Raw genomic sequence first — 21,086 nt, 5'->3', positions numbered from 1 at the left:
GGCTCTGGTCTATAGTAGTGCACTATATAGGGAATAGGGCTCTGGTCTATAGTAGTACCACTATATAGGGAATAGGGCTCTGGTCTATAGTAGTGCACTATATAGGGAATAGGGCTCTGGTCTATAGTAGTGCACTATATAGGGAATAGGGCTCTGGTCTATAGTAGTGCACTATATAGGGAATAGGGCTCTGGTCTATAGTAGTGCACTATATAGGGAATAGGGATCTGGTCTATAGTAGTGCACTATATAGGGAATAGGGATCTGGTCTATAGTAGTGCACTATATAGGGAAAATGGTGCCGATTGGGATGAACACAGAGTCATTGTCTTAAGCTCTAAGACAGTCTTCACTTCCTCTCAGTCTAAACAAGGGCTATAGTGTATTTAACTGTTATAGTGTCTGTTATAGTGTATTAACTGTTATAGTGTCTGTTATAGTGTATTAACTGTTATAGTGTCTGTTATAGTGTATTAACTGTTATAGTGTATTTAACTGTTATAGTGTCTGTTATAGTGTATTAACTGTTATAGTGTCTGTTATAGTGTATTAACTGTTATAGTGTACTAACTGTTATAGTGTCTGTTATAGTGTATTAACTGTTATAGTGTCTGTTATAGTGTATTAACTGTTATAGTGTACTAACTGTTATAGTGTATTAACTGTTATAGTGTATTTAACTGTTATAGTGTCTGTTATAGTGTATTAACTGTTATAGTGTCTGTTATAGTGTATTAACTGTTATAGTGTATTAACTGTTATAGTGTCTGTTATAGTGTACTAACTGTTATAGTGTACTAACTGTTATAGTGTACTAACTGTTATAGTGTATTAACTGTTATAGTGTATTAACTGTTATAGTGTCTGTTATAGTGTATTAACTGTTATAGTGTATTAACTGTTATAGTGTATTAACTGTTATAGTGTACTAACTGTTATAGTGTACTAACTGTTATAGTGTACTAACTGTTATAGTGTATTAACTGTTATAGTGTATTAACTGTTATAGTGTACTAACTGTTATAGTGTACTAACTGTTATAGTGTATTAACTGTTATAGTGTATTAACTGTTATAGTGTACTAACTGTTATAGTGTCTGTTATAGTGTATTAACTGTTATAGTGTCTGTTATAGTGTATTAACTGTTGTAGTGTATTAACTGTTATAGTGTCTGTTATAGTGTATTAACTGTTATAGTGTATTAACTGTTATAGTGTCTGTTATAGTGTATTAACTGTTATAGTGTATTAACTGTTGTAGTGTATTAACTGTTTTAGTGTATTAACTGTTATAGTGTATTAACTGTTATAGTGTATTAACTGTTATAGTGTCTGTTATAGTGTATTAACTGTTATAGTGTATTAACTGTTATAGTGTATTAACTGTTATAGTGTATTAACTGTTATTAGGTATTAACTGTTTTAGTGTATTAACTGTTTTAGTGTATTAACTGTTATAGTGTACTAACTGTTATAGTGTACTAACTGTTATAGTGTATTAACTGTTATAGTGTATTAACTGTTATAGTGTCTGTTATAGTGTACTAACTGTTATAGTGTATTAACTGTTATAGTGTATTAACTGTTATAGTGTCTGTTATAGTGTACTAACTGTTATAGTGTATTAACTGTTATAGTGTATTAACTGTTATAGTGTCTGTTATAGTGTCTGTTATAGTGTACTAACTGTTATAGTGTCTGTTATAGTGTATTAACTGTTATAGTGTATTAACTGTTATAGTGTCTGTTATAGTGTATTAACTGTTATAGTGTATTAACTGTTATAGTGTCTGTTATAGTGTATTAACTGTTATAGTGTCTGTTATAGTGTATTAACTGTTATAGTGTATTAACTGTTATAGTGTATTAACTGTTATAGTGTATTAACTGTTATAGTGTACTAACTGTTATAGTGTATTAACTGTTATAGTGTATTAACTGTTATAGTGTACTAACTGTTATAGTGTACTAACTGTTATAGTGTATTAACTGTTATAGTGTATTAACTGTTATAGTGTCTGTTATAGTGTACTAACTGTTATAGTGTATTAACTGTTATAGTGTATTAACTGTTATAGTGTCTGTTATAGTGTCTGTTATAGTGTACTAACTGTTATAGTGTCTGTTATAGTGTATTAACTGTTATAGTGTATTAACTGTTATAGTGTATTAACTGTTATAGTGTCTGTTATAGTGTATTAACTGTTATAGTGTATTAACTGTTATAGTGTCTGTTATAGTGTATTAACTGTTATAGTGTCTGTTATAGTGTATTAACTGTTATAGTGTATTAACTGTTATAGTGTATTAACTGTTATAGTGTACTAACTGTTATAGTGTATTAACTGTTATAGTGTATTAACTGTTATAGTGTACTAACTGTTATAGTGTATTAATTGTTATAGTGTATTAACTGTTATAGTGTCTGTTATAGTGTATTAACTGTTATAGTGTCTGTTATAGTGTATTAACTGTTATAGTGTATTAACTGTTATAGTGTCTGTTATAGTGTATTAACTGTTATAGTGTATTAACTGTTATAGTGTCTTTTATAGTGTATTAACTGTTATAGTGTACTAACTGTTATAGTGTACTAACTGTTATAGTGTACTAACTGTTATAGTGTATTAACTGTTATAGTGTATTAACTGTTATAGTGTATTAACTGTTATAGTGTATTAACTGTTATAGTGTTTTTAACTGTTATAGTGTCTGTTATAGTGTATTAACTGTTATAGTGTATTAACTGTTATAGTGTCTGTTATAGTGTACTAACTGTTATAGTGTATTAACTGTTATAGTGTATTAACTGTTATAGTGTATTAACTGTTATAGTGTCTGTTATAGTGTATTAACTGTTAGAGTGTATTAACTGTTAGAGTGTATTAACTGTTATAGTGTATTAACTGTTATAGTGTATTAACTGTTATAGTGTATTAACTGTTATAGTGTCTGTTATAGTATATTAACTGTTATAGTGTCTGTTATAGTGTATTAACTGTTATAGTGTCTGTTATAGTGTACTAACTGTTATAGTGTATTAACTGTTATAGTGTATTAACTGTTATAGTGTCTGTTATAGTGTGCTAACTGTTATAGTGTATTAACTGTTATAGTGTATTAACTGTTAGAGTGTATTAACTGTTATAGTGTCTGTTATAGTGTATTAACTGTTAGAGTGTATTAACTGTTATAGTGTATTAACTGTTATAGTGTATTAACTGTTATAGTGTATTAACTGTTATAGTGTACTAACTGTTATAGTGTATTAACTGTTATAGTGTATTAACTGTTATAGTGTCTGTTATAGTGTATTAACTGTTATAGTGTATTAACTGTTATAGTGTATTAACTGTTATAGTGTATTAACTGTTATAGTGTCTGTTATAGTGTATTAACTGTTATAGTGTACTGTTATAGTGTATTAACTGTTATAGTGTATTAACTGTTATAGTGTATTAACTGTTATAGTGTCTGTTATAGTGTACTAACTGTTATAGTGTATTAACTGTTATAGTGTATTAACTGTTATAGTGTACTGTTATAGTGTATTAACTGTTATAGTGTATTAACTGCTATAGTGTACCAAACTGCTATAGTGTACCAAACTGCTGTAGTGTACTAAACTGTTATGAACTCCTAAACCAGTAGGGATGATAAAGAAGGGAGTATTTTGTGACACCTCCAACACCGCCAAACAAAACATCTACTATGTGGATGTCGACCAACGCTGGTTAAGGGCTCTTTTACAGTATGTGGATGTCGACCAACGCTGGGCTCTTTTCAATTAGTGTCACGGAACTTCAGCGTTACTGAGTGATTTGAAATGTAAAGGCAGTGATCCAGCGTTTACGGTAAAGGCAGAGACAGCGTTTACGGTAAACGCTGCATATGTTATTACCCTTACAATTCTATAACGCAATCCGGAACGTTCTGATTGATTTCAGGCTTAACTACGTAAGGCGACCAACTTAGTGGTTTTGTGGTTTGAGTGTCTGCCCTGAGGTTGGGAGTTTAATCCCTGGCCGAGTCATACCAAAGACTCGGCCAGTGTGTGTGTCTCTGCTTGGCACTTAGCATTAAAGAGATATAGTACCAGTCAAAAGTTTGGACACACCTACTAATTCAAGGGGTTTTATTTTTTTTCAACTATTTTCTACCATTGTAGAATAATAGTGAAGACATCAACACTATGAAAATAACACATATGGAATCATGTAGTAAACAAAAAACTGTTAAACAAATCTAAATATATTTTATAGTTTCCAAAGTAGGCACCCTTTGCTTTGCTGACAGCTTTGCACACTCATTGGCATTCTCTCAACCAGCTTCACCTGGAATGCTTTTAAAACCGTCTTGAAGGAGTTCCCACATATGCTGAGCACTTGTTGGCTGCTTTTCCTTCACTCTGCATTCCAACTCATCCCAAACCATCTCAATTGGGTTGAGGTCGGGTGATTTGTGGAGGCCTGGTCATCTGATACAGCACTCCATCACTCTCCTTTTTGGTAAACTATCCCTTACACAGCCTGGAGGTGTGTTGGGTCATTGTCCTGTTGAAAAACAAATGATAGTCCCACTAAGCCCAAACCAGATGGGATGGCGTATCGCTGCAGAATGCTGTGGTAGCCATGCTGGTTAAGTGTGCCTTGAATTCTAAATAAATCACAGACAGTGTCACCAGCAAAGCACCCCCACACCATCACACCTCCTCCTCCATGCTTCACGGTGGGAACTACACATACGGAGATCATTTGTTCACCTACTCTGCGTCTCACAAAGACACAGCATTTGGAACTATAAATCTCAAATTTGGACTCATCAGACCAAAGGACAGATTTCCACCGGTCTAATGTCCATTGCTCGTTTTTCTTGGCCCAAGAAAATCTCTTCTTCTTATTGGTGTCCTTTAGTAGTGGTTTCTTTGTAGCAATTCGACCATGAAGCCCTGATTCACACAGTCTCCTCTGAACAGTTGATGTTGAGATGTGACTGTTACTTCCACTCTGTGAAGCATTTATTTGGGCTGCAATCTGAGGTGTGGTTAACTCTAATGAACTTATCCTCTGCAGCAGAGGTAACTCTGGGTCTTCCTTTCCTGTGGCGGTTCTCATGAGAGCCAGTTTCATCATAGCGCTTGATGGGTTTTGCGACTGCACTTGAAGAAACTTTCAAAGTTCTAGACATTTTCTGGATTGACGGACCTTAATGACCTAAAATTATATATTTAGATTTCTTTTAACACTTTTTTTTGGTTACTACGTGATTCCATATGTGTTATTTCATAGTTTTGATGTCTTCACTATTATTCTACAATATAGAAAATAGTACAAATAAAGACAAACCCCTTGAATGAGTAGGTGTTGTAACCCTTTTGACAGGACCTGTAGATCGGGGGTAAGACCCTGCCATAGAATACGTCTATGATACTATTTCAATACTGGTCAATGTCATAACTCATAAAGATGTCTTCTCTCAAATGAGCCATTGATCATATTTTTGCAATATTTCTACTTTAGGAAATGTGTAATTTAACGGAGGCTCTAGCACAATCTTCCCTTCTTTGTCTACCTCTTCAGTCCAGTCCAGGGTGCAATGCATTGTGCCGTTGCCAGAGATATTAGAGAAAGGAGATAGGACCCACCCGGCAGACTGTCGACCAATCGTGTTCACGTTGTCATGCTACAGTGTGTGAACTGGCTGGTTTGTGTGTGAACTGGTTGGTTTGTGTATGAACTGGTTGGTTTGTGTATGAACTGGTTGGTTTGTGTATGAACTGGCTGGTTTGTGTATGAACTGGTTGGTTTGTGTATGAACTGGCTGGTTTGTGTATGAACTGGCTGGTTTGTGTATGAACTGGCTGGTTTGTGTATGAACTGGCCGGTTTGTGTATGAACTGGCCGGTTTGTGTATGAACTGGCTGGTTTGTGTATGAACTGGCTGGTTTGTGTATGAACCGGCTGGTTTGTGTATGAACTGGTTGGTTTGTGTATGAACTGGTTGGTTTGTGTATGAACTGGCTGGTTTGTGTGTGAACTGGCTGGTTTGTGTATGAACTGGTTGGTTTGTGTGTGAACTGGCTGGTTTGTGTATGAACTGGCTGGTTTGTGTATGAACTGGCTGGTTTGTGTGTGAACTGGCTGGTTTGTGTGTGAACTGGCTGGTTTGTGTGTGAACTGTTTTCATTTGAATGTGAGTGTGTTGTCTTTTTGTGTATTCTGAGTATCTGATTCTTACTTTGAAGGAAGCTCTCTCTCTCTCTCTCTCTCTCTCTCTCTCTCTCTCTCTCTCTCTCTCTCTGAGTCATCAGACCGGCTGGTGGGCTTACGTAACAAACTGGCTCATCGTTGGCACCCCAGTCGATTTCACACACATCTACCCTACCCCCTCACCACCACACGCCCTCCCACTGGAACCCAATTAAACTCCTCTTTCACCAATGCACCTTCCTGTAGTCCCATTACGCTATATGGTCTATTTATGGGTTGTACCTCCATCACTCGGTCGCGTCAAGCCATTGTTATGATCGTTCTCAAAAGACGCTACACTATAGTGGTGCCAAAAAGACTAATTGTTACTGGCTACTGCCCAAAATACTACTGGTTACTGGCTACTGACCAAAAGGCTACTGGTTACTGGCTACTGCCCAAAATACTACTGGCTACTGGCTACTGACCAAAAGGCTACTGGCTACTGACCAAAATACTACTGGTTACTGGCTACTGACCAAAATACTACTGGTTACTGGCTACTGACCAAAATACTACTGGTTACTGGCTACTGACCAAAATACTACTGGTTACTGGCTACTGACCAAAATACTACTGGTTACTGGCTACTGACCAAAAGGCTACTGGCTACTGACCAAAATACTACTGGTTACTGGCTACTGACCAAAAGACTACTGGTTACTGGCTGCTGACCAAAAGGCTACTGGTTACTGGCTACTGACCAAAAGGCTACTGGTTACTGGCTGCTGCCCAAAATACTACTGGTTACTGGCTACTGACCAAAAGACTACTGGTTACTGGCTGCTGCCCAAAATACTACTGGTTACTGGCTACTGACCAAAAGGCTACTGGTTACTGGCTACTGACCAAAAGACTACTGGTTACTGGCTACTGACCAAAATACTACTGGCTACTGACCAAAATACTACTGGTTACTGGCTACTGACCAAAAGACTACTGGTTACTGGCTACTGACCAAAAGACTACTGGCTACTGGCTACTGACCAAAAGGCTACTGGCTACTGACCAAAAGGCTACTGGCTACTGACCAAAATACTACTGGTTACTGGCTACTGACCAAAAGACTACTGGTTACTGGCTACTGACCAAAAGACTACTGGCTACTGACCAAAAGGCTACTGGCTACTGACCAAAAGACTACTGGTTACTGGCTACTGACCAAAATACTACTGGTTACTGGCTACTGACCAAAAGGCTACTGGCTACTGACCAAAAGACTACTGGTTACTGGCTACTGACCAAAAGACTACTAGCTACTGGCTACTGACCAAAATACTACTGGTTACTGGCTACTGACCAAAAGACTACTGGTTACTGGCTACTGACTACTGGCTACTGACCAAAAGGCTACTGGCTACTGACCAAAAGACTACTGGTTACTGACCAAAAGACTACTGGTTACTGACCAAAATACTACTGGTTACTGGCTACTGACCAAAAGACTACTGGCTACTGGCTACTGACCAAAATACTACTGGTTACTGGCTACTGACCAAAAGGCTACTGGTTACTGGCTACTGACCAAAAGACTACTGGTTACTGACTACTGACCAAAAGACTACTGGCTACTGACCAAAATACTACTGACTACTGACCAAAAGACTACTGACTACTGACCAAAAGACTACTGGTTACTGGCTACTGACCAAAAGACTACTGGTTACTGGCTACTGACCAAAAGACTACTGGCTACTGGCTACTGACCAAAAGACTACTGGCTACTGACCAAAAGACTACTGGCTACTGGCTACTGACCAAAATACTACTGGCTACTGACCAAAATACTACTGGTTACTGGCTACTGACCAAAAGACTACTGGTTACTGGCTACTGACCAAAAGACTACTGGCTACTGACCAAAAGGCTACTGGCAACTGACCAAAAGGCTACTGGCTACTGACCAAAATACTACTGGTTACTGGCTACTGACCAAAAGACTACTGGTTACTGGCTACTGACCAAAAGACTACTGGCTACTGACCAAAAGGCTACTGGCTACTGACCAAAAGACTACTGGTTACTGGCTACTGACCAAAAGACTACTAGCTACTGGCTACTGACCAAAATACTACTGGTTACTGGCTACTGACTACTGGCTACTGACCAAAAGGCTACTGGCTACTGACCAAAAGACTACTGGTTACTGACCAAAAGACTACTGGTTACTGACCAAAAGACTACTGGTTACTGGCTACTGACCAAAAGACTACTGGTTACTGGCTACTGACCAAAAGACTACTGGTTACTGGCTACTGACCAAAATACTACTGGTTACTGGCTACTGACCAAAAGGCTACTGGTTACTGGCTACTGACCAAAAGACTACTGGTTACTGACTACTGACCAAAAGACTACTGGTTACTGGCTACTGACCAAAAGACTACTGGTTACTGACTACTGACCAAAAGGCTACTGGTTACTGGCTACTGACCAAAAGACTACTGGTTACTGACTACTGACCAAAAGACTACTGGCTACTGACCAAAATACTACTGACTACTGACTACTGACCAAAAGACTACTGACTACTGACCAAAAGACTACTGGTTACTGGCTACTGACCAAAAGACTACTGGCTACTGACCAAAAGACTACTGGCTACTGGCTACTGACCAAAAGACTACTGGCTACTGACCAAAAGACTACTGGCTACTGACCAAAAGACTACTGACTACTGACCAAAAGACTACTGGCTACTGGCTACTGACCAAAAGACTACTGACTACTGACCAAAAGACTACTGGCTACTGGCTACTGACCAAAAGACTACTGGCTACTGACCAAAAGACTACTGGTTACTGGCTACTGACCAAAAGACTACTGGTTACTGGCTACTGACCAAAAGACTACTGACTACTGACCAAAAGACTACTGGCTATTGGCTACTGACCAAAAGACTACTGGTTACTGGTTACTGACCAAAAGACTACTGGTTACTGGCTACTGACCAAAAGACTACTGGTTACTGGCTACTGACCAAAAGGCTACTGGCTACTGACCAAAAGACTACTGGTTACTGGTTACTGACCAAAAGACTACTGGTTACTGGTTACTGACCAAAATACTACTGGTTACTGGCTACTGACCAAAAGACTACTGGTTACTGACCAAAAGACTACTGGTTACTGGCTACTGACCAAAAGACTACTGGTTACTGGCTACTGACCAAAATACTACTGGTTACTGGCTACTGACCAAAAGACTACTGGTTACTGGTTACTGACCAAAATACTACTGGTTACTGGCTACTGACCAAAAGACTACTGGTTACTGGTTACTGACCAAAATACTACTGGTTACTGGCTACTGACCAAAAGACTACTGGTTACTGACCAAAAGACTACTGGTTACTGGTTACTGACCAAAATACTACTGGTTACTGGCTACTGACCAAAAGACTACTGGTTACTGGTTACTGACCAAAATACTACTGGTTACTGGCTACTGACCAAAAGACTACTGGTTACTGGCTACTGACCAAAAGACTACTGGTTACTGGCTACTGACCAAAAGACTACTGGCTACTGACTACTGACCAAAAGACTACTGGTTACTGGCTACTGACCAAAAGACTACTGACTACTGACCAAAAGACTACTGACTACTGACCAAAAGACTACTGGTTACTGGCTACTGACCAAAAGACTACTGGTTACTGGCTACTGACCAAAATACTACTGGTTACTGGCTACTGACCAAAAGACTACTGGTTACTGGCTACTGACCAAAAGACTACTGGCTACTGACCAAAAGGCTACTGGTGCTCAATGTTGCCGTTAGCTAGCAACGCTAATCAAAAATATCTAGCAAAGCTAACGTTAGCTAGCTAAAATGTGGTCACGTCCCTTCAATGTTGGCTAGCTAACTAAATGTTATACTGCATCTAAAGTCAATTTGGAGACATCACAATGACAAACTAAAAAGGTTTTCCGACTGATTATTTGCCTCCTTTCGAAATGTCATCGTTGTTTCCAAGCCATTAAAATCCACTTTAGACAAAATCTTCATCAGCGTCCATTGAGAATGCACTGAGTAGAACGATCAGTCAGTCCTCAACGGAACGTTCAAACGCGCATGAATAAACCCTGAGAGGGTTAACTCAAATAGCCCTGGTCATGAAACAGCTAAAAACTAGCTGAGGAGATCTGTGTCTGTCTGTCTGTCTGTCTGTCTGTCTGTCTGTCTGTCTGTCTGTCTGTCTGTCTGTCTGTCTGTCTGTCTGTCTGTCTGTCTGTCTGTCTGTCTGTCTGACTTTCTGAGTCAGATTAGCGGGTTTTATTAAATCGTCTTATCATCAGCGCTTTTGTTGTAAAACGTTTGTCAAAAGACAGTTACTTTGTCAAATGTGAACATAACGCCAGATTTGTTTTGTAAATGAATGTTTCTTAATTTTATTGAAAATCATTCTCTCTCTCTCTCTCATCCTCTCTCTCTCTCTCTCTCTCTCTCTGTTAGGTTGAAGAGGAGGAGGAAGAGGAGGAGGAGGAAATGGGGTATGCTGAAGGGACTGCAGAGAGTGAGTACATGAGCCTGCATTGATTTCCGATCAGGTCTTGCTTTGTGTTGGGATAAAAGGCCAGAGTTCCATTCCAACTCACTGACTCACTCTCATGCCTGCGTCCCAAATGGCCCCCTATTCCCTTTAGACCAGGGCCCTATTCCCTGTATAGTGCACTACTATAGACCAGAGCCCTATTCCCTATATAGTGCACTACTATAGACCAGAGCCCTATTCCCTATATAGTGCACTACTATAGACCAGAGCCGTATTCCCTATACAGTGCACTACTATAGACCAGAGCCCTATTCCCTATATAGTACACTACTATAGACCAGAGCCCTATTCCCTATATAGTGCACTACTTTAGACCAGAGCACGCACAGACAGACAGACAGACAGACAGACAGACAGACAGACAGGCAGGCAGGCAGGCAGGCAGGCAGGCAGGCAGGCAGGCAGGCAGGCAGGCAGGCAGACAGACAGGCAGGCAGGCAGGCAGGCAGGCAGGCAGGCAGGCAGGCAGGCAGGCAGACAGACAGACAGACAGACAGACAGACAGACAGACAGACAGACAGACAGACAGACAGAGTGTTAAATAGCCATTATTGGGTCTGGGAACCCACAACACAATAAACACTCAAACAACAGAGCAGATCTCATGAACATCTGAATCAGCCCAAATGACCACTTCTACTGTAGCCTTCCCAGCCTTCTCATCCGGATAGAGGACCTTTCCAACCTCATTGAGGGGCCAACCAAGCCACTTAGCATTGCTGACAGCCTGGCTAGACTGCAGAGTAGAACCCAGGAAGTTGTTGCCCAGGCGATATTCTCCCACTCCATAGTTGTAGATCAGTTCAGTCTCTGGCCCAAAGCCAACCATTGTCTTGTTCCATTTTCCATCATAAGGGCCCTTACAAGGTGCCTTACATCCTTCTTCAAACTCTCTGTGACGCTAAATCTTCATGCCGAGCACATCTCGGTAAAAGGTGGCCGTTTTGCTTCTGTCACCCACTTTGAAAACGAAATGCAAGGCTCGCCTCAAAGCCACTATAATCCAAGTGAGTTCGCTATGTACTATAGGATTATATATCACGATCAGTTTGTCTACGTTGATTAAGGATCCTTGCAGTTGATTGGCCACATAGAAAAGAGAAAGGAAAAACAGAAGAAACAGCGGAGAAACCAGACAAAGAGAAAACAAAACACCCTATGAGGCATGATCATCGTCATTGTTTTAATTTTCTCTGAACCTGACCACGTTTCCTACTACCTTTTGCTGCAGTGACAGCAGTAACACATTTCCTCAAGCGGAAACGCTTCTTCACACTCAACTGGTCTAACTCCACCGTCTTCTGTAACATCACAGCTGACCTCACAAACTTATCAACGTCAAAGAAACCTGCCAATTTGACAGATTTCCCAAAACTCTGATCCAGGATCCCATTGACCTCCTCTAGACTGTATATTGAGTCGTCACCAGCTGCTATCATATCAATAGAGATTATCCATATCCTGCTCCTGATCCTCCTCAACTGAGGACACAGACCCCTGACTCCCCTCAGCCACATCTCTCTCAACACTCCCCACCTGTACCCCATCACTCATACCAGGCATCTCCTCCACTACCTGGGAGACTAGCCCCACCTGTACCCCATTACTAGTAGTGGACATCTCCTCCACTACCTGGGAGACTAGCCCCACCTGTACCCCATTACTAGTAGTGGACATCTCCTCCACTACCTGGGAGACTAGCCCCACCTGTACACCATTACTAGTAGTGGACATCTCCTCCACTACCTGGGAGACTAGCCCCACCTGTACCCCATTACTAGTAGTGGACATCTCCTCCACTACCTGGGAGACTAGCCCCACCTGTACCCTATTACTAGTAGTGGACATCTCCTCCACTACCTGGGAGACTAGCCCCACCTGTACCTCATTACTAGTAGTGGACATCTCCTACACTACCTGGGAGACTAGCCCCACCTGTACCTCATTACTAGTAGTGGACATCTCCTCCACTACCTGGGAGACTAGCCCCACCTGTACCTCATTACTAGTAGTGGACATCTCCTCCACTACCTGGGAGACTAGCCCCACCTGTACCTCATTACTAGTAGTGGACATCTCCTCCACTACCTGGGAGACTAGCCCCACCTGAACCCCATTACTAGTAGTGGACATCTCCTCCACTACCTGGGAGACTAGCCCCACCTGTACCTCATTACTAGTAGTGGACATCTCCTCCACTACCTGGGAGACTAGCCCCACCTGAACCCCATTACTAGTAGTGGACATCTCCTCCACTACCTGGGAGACTAGCCCCACCTGAACCTCATTACTAGTAGTGGACATCTCCTCCACTACCTGGGAGACTAGCCCCACCTGTACCCCATTACTAGTAGTGGACATCTCCTCCACTACCTGGGAGACTAGCCCCACCTGTACCCCATTACTAGTAGTGGACATCTCCTCCACTACCTGGGAGACTAGCCCCACCTGTACCCCATTACTAGTAGTGGACATCTCCTCCACTACCTGGGAGACTAGCCCCACCTGTACCCCATTACTAGTAGTGGACATCTCCTCCACTACCTGGGAGACTAGCCCCACCTGTACCTCATTACTAGTAGTGGACATCTCCTCCACTACCTGGGAGACTAGCTCCACCTGTACCTCATTACTAGTAGTGGACATCTCCTCCACTACCTGGGAGACTAGCCCCACCTGAACCCTATTACTAGTAGTGGACATCTCCTCCACTACCTGGGAGACTAGCTCCACCTGTACCCCATTACTAGTAGTGGACATCTCCTCCACTACCTGGGAGACTAGCCCCACCTGTACCTCATTACTAGTAGTGGACATCTCCTCCACTACCTGGGAGACTAGCCCCACCTGTACCTCATTACTAGTAGTGGACATCTCCTCCACTACCTGGGAGACTAGCCCCACCTGTACCCCATTACTAGTAGTGGACATCTCCTCCACTACCTGGGAGTCTAGCCCCACCTGTACCTCATTACTAGTAGTGGACATCTCCTCCACTACCTGGGAGACTAGCCCCACCTGAACCCCATTACTAGTAGTGGACATCTCCTCCACTACCTGGGAGACTAGCCCCACCTGTACCCCATTACTAGTAGTGGACATCTCCTCCACTACCTGGGAGACTAGCCCCACCTGTACACCATTACTAGTAGTGGACATCTCCTCCACTACCTGGGAGACTAGCCCCACCTGAACCCTATTACTAGTAGTGGACATCTCCTCCACTACCTGGGAGACTAGCCCCACCTGTACCCCATTACTAGTAGTGGACATCTCCTCCACTACCTGGGAGACTAGCCCCACCTGAACCCCATTACTAGTAGTGGACATCTCCTCCACTACCTGGGAGACTAGCCCCACCTGTACCCCATTACTAGTAGTGGGCATCTCCTCCACTACCTGGGAGACTAGCCCCACCTGAACCCCATTACTAGTAGTGGACATCTCCTCCACTACCTGGGAGACTAGCCCCACCTGAACCCCCTCCTGTACCCCATCACTCGTACTGGGCATCTTCTCACTAGTTTGGGGAAATGGCTCCCCAAATCCGTCCTTACCTCCTACAACAATATTTCTCTGCTGCATAACAGACACTATGTTCCCCTCTGGTACAAGCTGCAACTCAGTGCCCTCAACACGGACAACTTGTTCCTCAGCATCAGGTGCTTGTGGCTGCTCTACCACTGTCGGCCCCACCAACCCCTCTTTACCCTACTGCTACTCTCTGTTTATCATATCTGCATAGTCACTTTAACCATATCTACATGTACATACTACCTCAATCAGCCTGACTAACCGCTGTCTGTATGTAGCCTCTCTACTGTATATAGCCTCTCTACTGTATATAGCCTCTCTACTGTATATAGCCTCTCTACTGTATATAGCCTATCTACTGTATATAGCCTCTCTACTGTATATAGCCTCTCTACTGTTATTGCCTCCCTACTGCTACTCTCTGTTCATCATATATACATAGTCACTTTAACCATATCTACATGTACATACTACCTCAATCAGCCTGACTAACTGGTGTCTGTATATAGCCTTGCTACTGTTATTTTCAAATGTATTTTTTACTGTTTTATTTCTTTACTTACATACACACACACACCTTTTTTTGCACTATTGGTTAGAGCCTGTAAGTAAGCATTTCACTGTAAGGTCTACACCTATAGTATTCGGCGCACGTGACAAACAAACTTTGATTTAATTTGATTTGCAACCCAACGAAACGACATGACCTGTTTCAGAGCCGGGTGTTTGCAACGACATAACCTCCAATAACTCATATGCTCCAATAACTCATATGCTCCAATAACTCATATGCTCCAATAACTCATATGCTCCAATAACTCATATGCTCCAATAACTCATATGCACCAATAACTCATATGCTCCAATAACTCATATGCTCCAATAACTCATATGCTCCAATAATTCATATGCTCCAATAACTCATGCTCCAATAACTCATATGCTCCAATAACTCATATGCACCAATAACTCATATGCTCCAATAACTCATATGCTCCAATAACTCATATGCTCCAATAACTCATATGCTCCAATAACTCATATGCACCAATAACTCATATGCTCCAATAACTCATATGCACCAATAACTCATATTCTCCAATAACTCATATGCTCCAATAACTCATATGCTCCAATAACTCATATGCACCAATAATTCATATGCTCCAATAACTCATATGCTCCAATAACTCATTGGGAGTAAACGGAGGTACGTTCAAAATCGAAATAAGCGGCGTAACTTGAATAAACATGTCTTTAAGTAGTTCACCATGCTCAACCATCCAATCAACAAGACACTCTTCTTTAAGAAGTTCACCATGCTCAACCATCCAATCAACAAGACACTCTTCTTTAAGAAGTTCACCATGCTCAACCATCCAATCAACAAGATGCTCTTCTTTAAGAAGTTCACCATGCTCAACCATCCAATCAACAAGACACTCTTCTTTAAGAAGTTCACCATGCTCAACCATCCAATCAACAAGACGCTCTTCTTTAAGAAGTTCACCATGCTCAACCATCCAATCAACAAGATGCTCTTCTTTAAGAAGTTCACCATGCTCAACCATCCAATCAACAAGATGCTCTTCTTTAAGTAGTTCACCATGCTCAACCATCCAATCAACAAGATGCTCTTCTTTAAGAAGTTCACCATGCTCAACCATCCAATCAACAAGACACTCTTCTTTAAGAAGTTCACCATGCTCAACCATCCAATCAACAAGACTCTCTTCTTTAAGAAGTTCACCATGCTCAACCATCCAATCAACAAGACACTCTTCTTTAAGAAGTTCACCATGCTCAACCATCCAATCAACAAGATGCTCTTCTTTAAGAAGTTCACCATGCTCAACCATCCAATCAACAAGATGCTCTTCTTTAAGAAGTTCACCATGCTCAACCATCCAATCAACAAGATGCTCTTCTTTAAGAAGTTCACCATGCTCAACCATCCAATCAACAAGATGCTCTTCTTTAAGAAGTTCACCATGCTCAACCATCCAATCAACAAGATGCTCTTCTTTAAGAAGTTCACCATGCTCAACCATCCAATCAACAAGACGCTCTTCTTTAAGTAGTTCACCATGCTCAACCATCCAATCAACAAGATGCTCTTCTTTAAGTAGTTCACCATGCTCAACCATCCAATCAACAAGATGCTCTTCTTTAAGTAGTTCACCATGCTCAACCATCCAATCAACAAGACGCTCTTCTTTAAGAAGTTCACCATGCTCAACCATGCAATCAACAAGATGCTCTTCTTTAAGTAGTTCACCATGCTCAACCATCCAATCAACAAGACACTCTTCTTTAAGAAGTTCACCATGCTCAACCATCCAATCAACAAGATGCTCTTCTTTAAGAAGTTCACCATGCTCAACCATCCAATCAACAAGATGCTCTTCTTTAAGAAGTTCACCATGCTCAACCATCCAATCAACAAGACGCTCTTCTTTAAGAAGTTCACCATGCTCAACCATCCAATCAACAAGATGCTCTTCTTTAAGAAGTTCACCATGCTCAACCATCCAATCAACAAGACTCTCTTCTTTAAGAAGTTCACCATGCTCAACCATCCAATCAACAAGATGCTCTTCTTTAAGTAGTTCACCATGCTCAACCATCCAATCAACAAGATGCTCTTCTTTAAGTAGTTCACCATGCTCAACCATCCAATCAACAAGATGCTCTTCTTTAAGTAGTTCACCATGCTCAACCATCCAATCAACAAGACACTCTTCTTTAAGTAGTTCACCATGCTCAACCATCCAATCAACAAGACACTCTTCTTTAAGAAGTTCACCATGCTCAACCATCCAATCAACAAGATGCTCTTCTTTAAGAAGTTCACCATGCTCAACCATCCAATCAACAAGATGCTCTTCTTTAAGAAGTTCACCATGCTCAACCATCCAATCAACAAGATGCTCTTCTTTAAGAAGTTCACCATGCTCAACCATCCAATCAACAAGATGCTCTTCTTTAAGAAGTTCACCATGCTCAACCATCCAATCAACAAGATGCTCTTCTTTAAGAAGTTCACCATGCTCAACCATCCAATCAACAAGACGCTCTTCTTTAAGTAGTTCACCATGCTCAACCATCCAATCAACAAGATGCTCTTCTTTAAGTAGTTCACCATGCTCAACCATCCAATCAACAAGATGCTCTTCTTTAAGTAGTTCACCATGCTCAACCATCCAATCAACAAGATGCTCTTCTTTAAGTAGTTCACCATGCTCAACCATCCAATCAACAAGACGCTCTTCTTTAAGAAGTTCACCATGCTCAACCATCCAATCAACAAGATGCTCTTCTTTAAGTAGTTCACCATGCTCAACCATCCAATCAACAAGACACTCTTCTTTAAGAAGTTCACCATGCTCAACCATCCAATCAACAAGATGCTCTTCTTTAAGAAGTTCACCATGCTCAACCATCCAATCAACAAGACGCTCTTCTTTAAGAAGTTCACCATGCTCAACCATCCAATCAACAAGATGCTCTTCTTTAAGAAGTTCACCATGCTCAACCATCCAATCAACAAGACTCTCTTCTTTAAGAAGTTCACCATGCTCAACCATCCAATCAACAAGATGCTCTTCTTTAAGTAGTTCACCATGCTCAACCATCCAATCAACAAGATGCTCTTCTTTAAGTAGTTCACCATGCTCAACCATCCAATCAACAAGATGCTCTTCTTTAAGTAGTTCACCATGCTCAACCATCCAATCAACAAGATGCTCTTCTTTAAGAAGTTCACCATGCTCAACCATCCAATCAACAAGATGCTCTTCTTTAAGAAGTTCACCATGCTCAACCATCCAATCAACAAGATGCTCTTCTTTAAGAAGTTCACCATGCTCAACCATCCAATCAACAAGATGCTCTTCTTTAAGAAGTTCACCATGCTCAACCATCCAATCAACAAGATGCTCTTCTTTAAGTAGTTCACCATGCTCAACCATCCAATCAACAAGATGCTCTTCTTTAAGAAGTTCACCATGCTCAACCATCCAATCAACAAGATGCTCTTCTTTAAGAAGTTCACCATGCTCAACCATCCAATCAACAAGATGCTCTTCTTTAAGAAGTTCACCATGCTCAACCATCCAATCAACAAGATGCTCTTCTTTAAGAAGTTCACCATGCTCAACCATCCAATCAACAAGATGCTCTTCTTTAAGAAGTTCACCATGCTCAACCATCCAATCAACAAGATGCTCTTCTTTAAGAAGTTCACCATGCTCAACCATCCAATCAACAAGATGCTCTTCTTTAAGAAGTTCACCATGCTCAACCATCCAATCAACAAGATGCTCTTCTTTAAGAAGTTCACCATGCTCAACCATCCAATCAACAAGATGCTCTTCTTTAAGAAGTTCACCATGCTCAACCATCCAATCAACAAGATGCTCTTCTTTAAGAAGTTCACCATGCTCAACCATCCAATCAACAAGATGCTCTTCTTTAAGTAGTTCACCATGCTCAACCATCCAATCAACAAGATGCTCTTCTTTAAGAAGTTCACCATGCTCAACCATCCAATCAACAAGACGCTCTTCTTTAAGAAGTTCACCATGCTCAACCATCCAATCAACAAGATGCTCTTCTTTAAGTAGTTCACCATGCTCAACCATCCAATCAACAAGATGCTCTTCTTTAAGTAGTTCACCATGCTCAACCATCCAATCAACAAGATGCTCTTCTTTAAGAAGTTCACCATGCTCAACCATCCAATCAACAAGATGCTCTTCTTTAAGAAGTTCACCATGCTCAACCATCCAATCAACAAGATGCTCTTCTTTAAGAAGTTCACCATGCTCAACCATCCAATCAACAAGATGCTCTTCTTTAAGAAGTTCACCATGCTCAACCATCCAATCAACAAGATGCTCTTCTTTAAGAAGTTCACCATGCTCAACCATCCAATCAACAAGATGCTCTTCTTTAAGAAGTTCACCATGCTCAACCATCCAATCAACAAGATGCTCTTCTTTAAGAAGTTCACCATGCTCAACCATCCAATCAACAAGATGCTCTTCTTTAAGAAGTTCACCATGCTCAACCATCCAATCAACAAGATGCTCTTCTTTAAGAAGTTCACCATGCTCAACCATCCAATCAACAAGATGCTCTTCTTTAAGAAGTTCACCATGCTCAACCATCCAATCAACAAGATGCTCTTCTTTAAGAAAAACCACCACCTCTTTATTCATCCGCAACGTGGATAAAGTCTCCCACGGCGACCAGAAACTCCTCCACTGTGACAGTAGCTTCAGTAATACACCTGAAGCCGTTACTGAAGTGACAGGGACGGCGTCCCCATGTGGGTCGCCATCCCCGCCAAAATCAGGGCAATTCCGACAAGAAATACAATGTACTTAATTCTACCGCAGAAAAAATAAAAAAATAATGATAACCTTGCATAGAAAAAGGCAAACCACCAAAAAAAATGAAACAAGAATGAAAACACAGACGCTCTAACTCCAGACAACACTCGCACTCGCTCATACAATTCCCAGCATGCACCAAACACCTCCCAGCATGCGGAGAGACCGAGAGAGAGGAAAAGCAGGAGACAGAGAGAGAGAGCTAGACAGACAGACAGACCGGCAGGAAATCTGATATTCCACTTTGCTGATGCTCTACACTGTGTCAAGGGCTTAGTTAGTAGGAGTGTTGTGTTTTCGACTGACAACTGCCCCTTTCCTCTTGACTTTCAGGTTATCCTGCAGACAGGAAGAAACCTAAGGTTGTCTTTCTGATGGGTATGTACACACACACACACACACACACACACACACACACACACACACACACACACACACACACACACACAGCGTTACAGTGGTTGTACCAGCATGAACCAACCTATTGAGATGTCTGGATAATTGGCTGTATTATAGGAGGCTGGATATGTGGCTGTTTAACAGAGATAGGAGGCTGGATATGTGGCTGTTTAACAGAGATAGGAGGCTGGATATGTGGCTGTTTAACAGAGATAGGAGGCTGGATATGTGGCTGTTTAACAGAGATAGGAGGCTGGATATGTGGCTGTTTAACAGAGATAGGAGGCTGGATATGTGGCTGTTTAACAGAGATAGGAGGCTGGATATGTGGCTGTTTAACAGAGATAGGAGGCTGGAGAATTGGCTGAATTCATACTGTTGCATACTAAGTTTTATCACTGATATGTCCTTTCCTTTATCCTGGGTATCAAAACCTGTTTGTGCCAAACAGATCTGGAAGCAGGCTATATTTATTTAGGCTCACTGAGCAGTTTAACGTTGATTTAAAGTTGCTAACTGTAATGTAGAATATATTTCACATGCTGAGTGTTATTTCTAGACCCAGCACCTCCTGTTGTCTCTAAATACATCATTAGTTAGAAAGCTACAACATACAGTATCTGAGTCACAGAGGATGTGTCCCAAATGGCACCCTATTCCCTATATAGTGCACTACTTTAGACCAGAGCCCTATTCCCTATATAGTGGACAACTTTAGACCAGAGCCCTATTCCCTATATAGTGCACTAATATAGACCAGGGCCCTATTCCCTATATAGTGCACTACTTTTGACCAGAGCCCTATTCCCTATATAGTGCACTAATATAGACCAGGGCCCTATTCCCTATATAGTGCACTACTTTTGACCAGGGCCCTATGCCACCCTACTCCCTATATAGTGCACTACTTTAGACCAGAGCCCTATTCCCTATATAGTGCACTAATATAGA

General features: G+C 41.2%; 1 protein-coding gene across 1 annotated transcript in view; it reads left to right on the top strand.

Annotated features, from left to right (window-relative positions):
• Positions 1-20,533, top strand: part of ak5 (adenylate kinase 5) — a gene marked incomplete at its 5' end in the record, with an annotated part of 128,084 nt that extends 107,551 nt beyond the window's left edge. Inside the window, 2 exon segments of the mRNA XM_029726628.1 lie at positions 10,707-10,767; positions 20,070-20,533. Of these exon segments, the coding sequence (XP_029582488.1) occupies positions 10,707-10,767; positions 20,070-20,224 (216 nt within the window).
• Between the last annotated feature and the right edge of the window lie 553 nt (positions 20,534-21,086).

The sequence above is a fragment of the Salmo trutta genome, chromosome 31, assembly GCF_901001165.1.
Source record: "Salmo trutta chromosome 31, fSalTru1.1, whole genome shotgun sequence".
NCBI classification, from domain to species: Eukaryota; Metazoa; Chordata; class Actinopteri; order Salmoniformes; family Salmonidae; genus Salmo; species Salmo trutta.
This window is presented reverse-complemented; position numbering and strand designations above follow the sequence as displayed.